Here is a 10,681-nt window from a genome sequence, read left to right as displayed (position 1 = left end):
TTTGCTTGATATATTTTTTCCATCCTTTGAGTTTTAGTTTGTTTGTGTTTTTAAGTCTAAGTTGTGTCTCTTGTAGGCAGCATAAAGACAGATCCTGTTTTTTTATCCAATCTGCCACTCTCTGTCTCTTTATTGGTGCATTTAGTCCATTTACATTCAGCATAATTATTGATAGGTATGAGTTTAATGCTGTCATTTTGATGTCTATTTTGGTGTGTTGTTCATAGTTTCTTTGTTCCACTTAATTTTCTGTGCTGAATCATTTTTGTTTATGTATTTCCATCTCTTTCATTGTTGTTGATTTTGTGTTTGCTGAGTCTTTATATTTTTCCAGTTTTTTATTTTGACCTGTAGGATTGTTAATTTCCTTCATGGTTACGTTAATATATACCCTTGTTTTTCTAAGTTTATACCAGTCTTTTATTTCTTTATATCACCTTGGCTTCCTCTCCATGTGAAAAATCTATGTCTATATTTTTAAGTCCCTCCTTTTTGTTTTAATGTTGTCATCTTTTACATATTGACATCTGTTTCCCTATTTTCAGTGTTTTATCTTTGATTTACTTTTGTGACTTCCCTATCTGGGTTGATTTCTGGTTGCTCTGTCTGGTATTCTAGTCTTGGGTTGTTATCTGATGTTACTGATTTTCGAACTGGAAGACTGCCTTTAGTATTTTTTGTAATTTTGGTTTGGTTTTTGCAAATTCCCTAAACTTCTGTTTATCTGGAAATGCCCTGATTTCACCATCATATTTGAGAGACAGTTTTGCTGGATATATAATTCTCGCCTGGCAGTTTTTTTCCTTGAAGGCTTTATATATGTCATCCCATTGCCTTCTTGCCTGCATGGTTTCTGCTGAGTAGTTCGAGCTTATTCTTATTGGCTCTCCTTTGTAGATGACTTTTCGTTTATCCCTAGCCGCTCTTAAAATTCTCTCTTTATCTTTGGTTTTAGCAAGTTTGATTATAATATGTCTTGGTGACTTTCTTTTGGGATCTGCCTTATGTGGGGTTCAGTGAGCATCTTGGATAGATATCTTGTCATCTTTAACGATATCAGGGAAGTTTTCTGCCAACAAATCTTTAACAATTCTCTCTGTATTTTCTGTTATCCCCTGCTCTTCTGGTACTCCAGTCACTCATAGGTTATTCCTCTTGGTACAATTCCACATAATTCTTAGTGTTTCTTAATTTTTTTCAATGCTTTTATCTGATTTTTCCTCAAATAAGTTGATGTCAAGTGCTTTATCTTCAGTCTCACTAATTCTGACTTTCGTTTCCTCAGTTCTGCTCCTATGACTTTCTGCTGAGTTGTCTAATTCTGAAATTTTGTTGTTAATCTTCTGGATTTCTGATTGTTGTCTCTCGGTGGATTCTTGCAGCCTGTTAAATTTGTCATTATTCTCTTCTCTAATCTTTTTAATTTCCTCTATTGCGTGTTCTGCATTTTCCTTAATTTCCTTCCTAATTTCTTGAAGAGTCCTGTATATTAATCTTTTGTATTCTGCCTCCTGTAAGTCCAAGAAATTTTCCTCCTCTGTAAAATTTCTGGATTCTTTATGTTGGGAGCTTGCTGAAGCCATCATGGATTGCCTCTTTATATGATTTAATATTGACTGTTGTCTCCGAGCCATCAATAAGTTGTTATATTTATGTTTGCTTACTGTGTTCTAGCTTCTTGTTTTGTTTTGATATGCCCAAATAGGCTGCTTGTATGAGCTAGTTTGATTACTGGCACCTTTGAAGCTCTAATGTCCTGTCACCAAGTGGTTAGATCCACCCACTCCTTCTGTATGGTTTCAGCTCAGGTGCCCAGGTAGATAGCCACCAAGTGTGTGGTGTAGGCTGTCACTTACAGTCCTAGACAGGCATGGGTGATTGGTGTAGGCACAGGCATCTGACTGCAGCAGTGGGACACACTCTGAGCAAGGCAGGGGGCTGACGGCCACCCCCGAGTGTCCAGGAGGAAGGTGTGTCCCTGTTCCCTAGAGCATGTAGGTGGGTGGGTTTTGTAGCTGGACTGTGAGCACCTAATGCCATTGGCTGTAAGGACTGGGGGGCACCTCTTATTCATGGGTGCCTATCATAGGTGGATAGGTGGTGTGGATGGAGCCACCAGTCCTCAGGCCCCTGATGTGGGTAGTTGAACACCCTGCTTAATGGGCAAAGCAGTGTCAAATGTCAAGAACCTACCACTTCACAGCTGAAACAGTTGAAGTTAGACTTCTGGTATATACCCTGTTGTACTGCGGTGATGAAGGCCTACGTTGTTGAGATGGGCCCACACAAGTCTGTGCAGGGGGAAAGGCACTCAAAGTCCGTGGATCCCTTATGCCTGTGCTTAGGCAAAGGAGCTGTGCCTATCCTTGGTACCTGGCTTAGGGAGGCTGGCAGTTTATTTTTTCCCCATCTGTTAAGTTGTTCACTCTGCAAGGCAGGGAGAATGGCTCCGGGCATGTGACGGATCCTACTTCTGGCCCAGGGGACTGGCAGTTGCTGAAGCCTGTCCGAGACCCAGGCAGAGCAGGGAGCGGGGAGGTAAATGGGAGAGAGGTTTTTCCCTAAGAGGGGTATTTTTGATCCACGCGGTAAGCTGTACATAGGTACTTATCTTTCGCTGGTCTGGGGCTGCTTCTCACTGGTTCTGGGTGGCTGCGTAGACTCTCTGGCACTGGGTCTCTCCTGGCGGGGAAAACATGCCTCCCAAGGACCACTGCTTGCATGCCTCACGGTTCACCCCCGAGCTGATCAGGCCTGAAGGACCCAGGCTTTCACCAGGTCGGGACTGGCAACTCCTTGCTGTTTTCGAACCGTCTCTCCCTCCCCCTGCCACTCAGTCTGGTTCCTTAACTCTGCCTTTGATGTTCAGGGCTCCCAGATTGCCCTATATAATCGATTCACTTGTTTTTTTGGGTTTGTTGTAAGAGGGTCCACCGGAAGCATCTGACTACTCTACCATCTTGGCCCCGCCTCTGAAATGTAATGTTCAGATTTTCAAAAAAAAAAAAAAAAATTTTTTTTTTGTTAGTTTGTTCCTATCCGAATCCAAATATATTCTATACACAGCAACTTGTTGAAAACGGTCTTTAATTTATTTTAATCTTTATCCAAAATAGATTTTTAAATTAATTCCGTTAAGGTAAAAAACAGAGATATCTTCTGAGTCATTCTTGATCTCTGTTCTTTATATCTCACATTTTCCTATCAACTTGAAGAAATTCAAGGTAATTTGGTATGTGTGTGTGAGTGTGTTTATATATCAGTGTGCTTGTAAGTCTTCTAGAAGTTAAGACTGAATTAAACATGGGATGCTTAAGAAAAAACTTCTCAGGCTCTTGACACTGCAGTTTCCTTTATATGCCAGATGAACTTCTTACGTTGTTATTAACTTGTATCTTTATCATTTGCTATTTTTTCTTTTAAACAATTTTTATTTTGGTAATATATATAACACAAAAAAGATTTGCCGTTTCAACCATTTTTATATGTACAATTCAGTGATATTAATTATGTTCACCATGTTGTACAACCATCACCACTATCCATTTCCAAATTTTTACATCACCCTTAACAGAAACTCAGTACCCTATAAGCAATAACTCTCCAGTTAATTAAGTTGCTATTAACTTATAAACTTTTGGGCAGTTTTGTAAATATATAGAAAGCTTTTTAGGCAGGGATATCATCATTTTCTGACAATTCCAAACAGGTATAGTCTATCTCTACTTTATTCTTGTTCTTCCTGGGTATTTCCCCCTCTCTAGTTTCTTGTAATCATGTCACATTCAGGTAACATGTATAAGATTGCTAAATGTGTGCTAGTACATATAATACTCTAGCAAATCCACATAGTTTGATGATCTCAATTAAATGAGCCCTAACGACTTCTGTGTTGGTAGTATTTGATTTGCTGTCTTTCTCTGCTTAGCATATAATTTCAGTTCTGGCAAGAGAGTCGCATTTGTCCTTAAAAAAAGCCAAACCCATTGCCTTCGAGTTGACTCCAACCATAGTTATCCTATAGGACAGTACACCTGCCCCACAGGGTTTTCGAGGCTGTAAAATCTTTATGGAAGTAGATTGCCACATCTTTCTCCCTCAGAGCAGCTGGTGGGTTTGAACTGGCAACCTTTCATTTAGCTACTGAGTGCTTAACTACTGTGCCACCAGGGCTCCACATTTGTCCTTAGAAGGTCTGTATTGTGGAGTTCAAGTCTTGCAAAAGTTATAGCCAGATTCTGTGCTTTTTCTAGGGTGGAGCAGTCTTATCAGAAGGTGATGGCCCTTTGGCACCAGCTACATGTTAACACCAAAAGCCTTATCTCCTGGAACTACCTGAGGAAGGACCTTGACATTGTACAGAGCTGGAACATAGAAAAGGTAATTGTGAAAACTGCCCCCCAGATTCATATCCTATTGGCAAGCTTTTTTCAGAAGGAGCTTTTGTTTATTACTACGGGACTCCTACCCATCATGCAAATGTACTATAAAGTGGAGTCAAGGGTATGTTCTGGGGTTAGAGGCCTGAGAGTCTCAAGAACTAGAAACAGCAGCCTGAATGGTTAAGGAAATTCCCATCAAATATAAGTAATATCTTTAGTCTTCTTGGTGAAGGAAGAAGGTTGCAGCCTTCTTTTTGCTTTGCATGACAAATGTCTCCTTTGCGTAAAAGTATGTATTAGGGGGATGCCAATGAAATAACTATTATTAAGACTTATATCCAGAGGGATACAAGGGGTGCTTCTGGAGTTCTGGCAATGTTCTGTTTCTTGACCTGAATACTGATTACATGGTTGAGTTAAATTTGTGAAAAAATCAATGCTTACTTACAATGATGATTTGTGCACTTTTTTGGATATGTGTTAAACTTCAATAAAATGCTGAGAGAGACAGATTGAGAGAGAGAAAATTATATTCTTATTCTATTGAAATTTCCCCTGGCTTTTTCTCTCTAGCTTCGATCTTTAGCACCTGGGGAGTACCACCAGGTTATGAAGAATCTCCAGGCCCACTACGAAGACTTCCTGCAGGATAGCCGTGACTCTGTGCTCTTTTCAGTGACTGATCGCTTGCGCTTAGAAGAGGAGGTGGATGCTTGTAAAGCACACTTCCAGCACCTGATGAAGTCCATGGAGAATGGTGTGTGCATTGGGAAGAGGGATAGAGGATGGTAGAATGAAAGCCCTGAAGGGTGCTGCTAGACTTTTCATGTAAACTATAAAGTAACATCACCCCCATTTTACCATTTGAGTTGTTAAAACCTTGAGGATAGGGAAAAACTTGTAGAGATGAATTCTCAAAATCAAATTGTAGTAGAAGAGGCCTGCTGATATGTTGGTTGTTATTACTAATCAACCTGTCACATTTATTTTAGAAATTATATGTTTTGATCCTCAAAGATCAGTATATAATATGTGGAATTTAGGAGCATGCATAAGGTTCCCCAGATAAGGTCTTGCTTTCATTAGTGGAATATCAAATCTGCTGGAACCGGTGATGTCCTTGGTCTTCAGGTGAATCTGATGTCCTCAGATCTGCTGATCTCTGATATGCAGCCTAATGGTCTTCTTGCTTGTGCATTCACAGAGGACAAAGAGGAGGCAGTGGCCAGGATGTACATTTCAGAGCTGAAGAATATCCGGCTGCGCCTGGAAGAGTGTGAACAGAGGCTGGTCAAACGAATTCATTCCCCGAGCAGCTCCGGAAATGATGAAGATGCCCGGCAGAACAATGCATTAAGGATTGCAGAGCAAGAGGTAAGCCCTACAAGCAAGTGTACTCGTTGTTATTTAAAAATCAGGTGTACTCATTGTTATTAGGATGTCATTGCTCCTAGGCCCTCTCAGCAGACAGTTAGAAAACGTGTGCATGCCTACACACATACAAACACATTGATGTCATTCATATATATATCTATGTCTCTGTGTGTGTTTTATACGTGTGTGTATGTTAATGACATTGGTGAATTGCTATATCTATACTTACCTACTGATCTAACTATGTCACACACACTCTCTCTCACACACACATGCACACACGCACACACAACCATGTATCTCCAGTTCCAAACCACCACCACAAGGCTTATTCTTTCCTTTCCTCTTTCCATATTTGTAACTCCCTTCCCTAGTACCGAAAAACCTTCTTCACATTATTCACAATATTTTATTTATTGCTCAATCCTAGCATACACAGAAAGTTTCAGAATTGCTAGCTTATACTTCCCCAAAAAACAAAAATTACTATCTGGAGCTCAACATTTATATATAGTTCTTTTTGTCTTTAGACTGAAAGTATATCTATCATCTAGATACTATGTTCAGAAATTACTTAATGTGTGTTCCTATCTCCTCCCCTCACAATGTGATTATATTATACATCCAAAATACAGTTAGACCAGTTGCTTTCTGTTTGTGTTCCATTTTATGATTTCTTTTTTCCTCCCTCCCTCCCCTTTCTCCCTCCTTCCCCTCCCTCCCTCCCTCCCTTTTTCTTTCTTTTCTCCCTTCCTCCCTCCCTCCTTTCTCTCCCTTCTAAGAATGTAAAGCATTAACATGGTTCTGAAAGCCCAAAACAGAAAGATATGGTCAGAAGTGTACTCCTTCACACAGTCCCTTCACCCCATTCCCCTTTCAGTCTCATTATTATGTCTTTTTCTGCATAACTAAACGTACGTGTGTATTTTTCTCATTTCCCCTTCTTTTATGCATAAAAGTTAACATACTATGCTCTTTTGGCTTTGCTTTTTCTATTTGGTATACCCTGGAATCCAGTCTGTATCAGTTCATAGAGCTCTTCCTCATTCTTTTTTACAGCTGCATAGTTCTCCACTGTGTGGCTATTTCAGTTTATATACCCATTCTCCTATGTATAGGCATTTAGGTTGTTTCCAATATTTTGTTACGATAAACGAAGACCTTTTTTTTTTTTAATCTTAACTTCTGCCTTCATTTCTGTCTCCATCTTTATTGTGTATCTGGTTCCTGACAGCACACCCAGGAAGATTTGCAGCAATTGAGGTCAGACTTGGATGATGTTTCCATGAAATGCAACAGCTTTCTTCATCAGTCTCCATCTGGTTCTAGCGTCCCAACTCTGCGCTCAGAACTCAATCTGCTGGTAGAGAAGATGGACCATGTTTATGGTCTCTCTACTGTCTATCTGAATAAGTGAGTAAACTAATGATTTGGGTCTAATGGGCAGTGTTTTCCATTGGGATCACAAGGGCAAGGGAGTAGAGTATTTCATGAACAATCCAGAAAGACTGCAGGTTTTGGAGAGCATGTACCGTGATGATGGGTGTTCGTTCTAGTTCCAAGTAACATGGAGTGGGTACATTTGGCTGGAATGAACAAATGCCAGTAAGACAGAAGGGAAGTTAATTTGCACTGTTAGGATTATTTTGTACCTTATTTCTGTTTGATTAGACACCTCTGAAAACAACACTTAAATCATTAAAAGAGAGAGAGAAACTGAAGAATAAAAAGAAACATTTTCAACTGAACTAAATACTAGTTTTTGAAGGTCTTCTCTTACCTCCCTCCCCACCCTTGACCTTGAGAAGTAATACATCTTAGACTCTTCCTAGTGTCCGCTGAGTTTCTGGCCTCACATCTTTCCTCTCAGGAATCCACCACATGTGTATGCCCAAGTGCCACTTAGAACTTTACTTTGAATTGCTTAAATTAGAGCATATATATAATACTTTCTTTTTTTTTTTTTTACAAAATTCTGTCATCTTTTGGTAATGGTGAAATTTATTTTGACAGTTATGTTTTGTAGTGGTCCAGGTATTTAGCCGAGCTCTTAAGATGTGTGTGTTAATGAAGGTGATTTTATCCACAGGCTAAAGACAATCGATATTATAGTACGTAGCATACAGAATGCTGAACTCTTGGTCAAAGGTTATGAAATTAAGTTGAGTCAAGAGGAAGGAGTACCAGCAGATCTCTCAGCTCTGGAGTCCCATCGGTCCACATTACGGGTTGGTTGCTCTGTGTTCTAAGGGAGTTGACTTAACGTATCCATTGCTTTGGGTTAGCAGAGAAATCCAACTTTGGATGGCGTGACACTGATTTAATTTTGCATTTGAACTAGGCAGAATATCGTATCTAATACATTTCAATATGTGTTCAAACAAGAAGGGCTAAGAAATATGTCTTTCTAGAAAGGGAAAAGGATTCTGCTTTTCTATTTCTCCCCCTCCCCAGTGAAATCATGGCTCAATTAGATACCATCAGTGGTTGTGCTGTAAGTTACTAAAACTTTTAGCAATTATCTCGTTTGATTTTCACAAGCAACTCTGTCTGGTGAACAGAGAAGGAATTTTTATCTCCATTCAGAGATGAGAAAACCAAGACTCAGACTGGCTAAATGACTTATTTTGTCTACATAACTTATAAGCGGTGGGACTAGGTTTTGAACACAGTTCTTCGCATATTTTTCTATATGGTACTACCTGACCTTGGCTTCCCAGTGTCCATCAGGAAAGCAGGAGCCATGACCAGTGGAGGCAGTTCTGCCACAAACATATTTGGGTGTAGCTTCTTTATTATAGACATAATGTGGAATCACCTGTAGACAATATCCTATTTTCTGCCTTGGTGTGAATGCTTTTTAGAGTGGGAAAACAGACATTTAACTTGTTGCTGTGCTTATGTTTTTATAGCATTGGCTTAGTCATGTGAAGGAAAAGAATTCGGTGTTTTCAGTCCTGGATGAGGAAATAGCCAAGGCAAAGGTAGTGGCAGAGCAGCTGAGTCGTTTGACACCAGAGCGAAACCTGGATTTGGAGCGCTGTCAGGAAAAAGGTTCCCAACTGCAGGAGCGTTGGCACCGGGTCATTGCCCAGATCGAGACCCGGTGAGTAGTGGCACCTTTTTCTCCCTTTGGAGTCTTAAACAAAATTAGAGTTACACCTGTGGATTCTTGTATGAAAGCAAGAATTGGTGGGGAGGAGTAGAAATTAAATAACAGTGTGAATTCTCAACAAGATTGGTGACAGAATGTTGGAACCACCAACCCTGAAGCAGACCTGAGGCTTGCTTTTGGATCAGCAGTTGCTCAGTGTGGCCCTATTAGCAGTGCCTCCCTAGTGTCCCAGGGCTTATCTAGTAAAGCCATTAATGACATGGCTTCTTGGAATATAGATCAGAAAGGTGACCTGGTAGTCTTTTCTCAAGGATGGAAGCTGGATTCTATTCTTTTTCACTAGCTTTGAATCCAGATATGAACCATTTTTCATAGTGGGGCTTTGCAGAATGTTTTGCTTCCATTCTCATTTGCTAACTCAGTGTTTTTTATCTCTGTTACTTGAGATCCTTCCTCCGATAACAGATTTGAATAAGAAAAACAGAAAGCTATACTTTTCTTAGGCCAGCCTCGGTAGGGAAATATGCAGGAGGAGGGGGTTATAGCAACTTACAAATCTGAATTGAATCTCTCTAATTGAATTACCATCCCAAGGCTGGTTAAGCCAGTGGAAGTGGTAGAAGTAGCTGGATGGACTGACACAGTAAATAACTACTATTTTTCAATACCCTCCCAACTTCACGTTAAAAAACTGTAGTGATTCATAAATCGTAGCTGTGGTACTCTGTTATCAGAGTACAGAAGTGTACAGCCAGTACTACCTTATTGGCAACCCTGGTGGTCCTAGGTAAAAAACTTGGCAGGGGTAATCATGGGATCCCAGGTCACAGGACAGTTTCTAGGACTAGCAGAGCACAACCACATTCTGTTCACTTTTTACCTCGTAGGGCACTGGGTGCATGCATAGGTCTCACTCAGCCTTGCATTGCTATTCCCCATAAAGAAGATGTGTTCTCTATGGTCAAGCCCAACTGGAGGCATGGGCTAAGGAGGGAATTGCCTCATTTACTTTATTGTACTGAATATGAAGCTATCTGATAGCTGTTTCCTTCTGCTCCTCCAGCCAATCTGAGCTAGAAAGTATCCAGGAAGTTCTGGGAGAATATCGAGCCTGCCATGGAACTCTCATCAAGTGGATTGAGGAAACCACTGCCCAGCAGGAAATGATGAAGCCAGGCCAGGCAGAGGATAGCCGAGTGCTGTCAGAGCAGCTCAGCCAGCAGACGGTGAGTATGGAAGGAGCCCAGAGGAAGTTGCAAGGGGGAGGAGGTAGCTCATCATAAAAGAGGGTGATGTTCTAAGCAATTAAAGCTTTCCTAAAATGGCAAGACATTCCAAGTCCCCTCTTCTAAGAGGGATTCAAGCAGGAGAGTCCCAAGATACTGGTTTTGTATTTAGACTAGAGGATCTATAAGGTCCCTTCAGATCCTGAATTTCTGTGACTATATATTGATTTCTCTAGATTGACAGATTAAAATGATCTTGCTTTATTTTGTTTCTTGATAATTACATTTTATTTTATTTTACTAGGATTAGGATATCTGGGAACAAAAACCCAGGGAAAGCTATGAATGGAAGAAAATTATTTCATTTAAGGCAGTTTTTATTTGTTGCTTTTTAAAAAAAAGAAAAAATTTTATTGTGGTTTTGGTGAAAGTTTACACAGCATATTAGGTTCCCATTTAACAATTTCTGTTGATATTGTTTAGTGACATTGGTTACATTTTTCACATTGTGTCAACATTCTCATTATTTCCATTCAGGTTGTCCTGTTTCCATTAATCTAGCTTCCCTGACCCCTCTTACCTTC

General features: G+C 40.1%; 1 protein-coding gene across 10 annotated transcripts in view; it reads left to right on the top strand.

Moving 5' to 3' along the window:
- MACF1 (microtubule actin crosslinking factor 1) overlaps positions 1-10,681 on the top strand; it is a 392,660-nt gene that overhangs the window by 239,379 nt on the left and 142,600 nt on the right. For all 10 annotated transcript variants that reach the window (XM_004371912.3, XM_023727207.1, XM_023727198.1 and 7 more), the window contains exons 23-29: positions 4,254-4,380; positions 4,956-5,139; positions 5,587-5,756; positions 6,991-7,169; positions 7,846-7,984; positions 8,669-8,862; positions 9,935-10,097. In XM_004371912.3, the coding sequence (XP_004371969.1) occupies positions 4,254-4,380; positions 4,956-5,139; positions 5,587-5,756; positions 6,991-7,169; positions 7,846-7,984; positions 8,669-8,862; positions 9,935-10,097 (1,156 nt within the window). The remainder of the gene's footprint in view (positions 1-4,253; positions 4,381-4,955; positions 5,140-5,586; positions 5,757-6,990; positions 7,170-7,845; positions 7,985-8,668; positions 8,863-9,934; positions 10,098-10,681) is intronic.

This window comes from Trichechus manatus, unplaced genomic scaffold, assembly GCF_000243295.1.
Source record: "Trichechus manatus latirostris isolate Lorelei unplaced genomic scaffold, TriManLat1.0 scaffold00015, whole genome shotgun sequence".
Classification (NCBI taxonomy): domain Eukaryota; kingdom Metazoa; phylum Chordata; class Mammalia; order Sirenia; family Trichechidae; genus Trichechus; species Trichechus manatus.
This window is presented reverse-complemented; position numbering and strand designations above follow the sequence as displayed.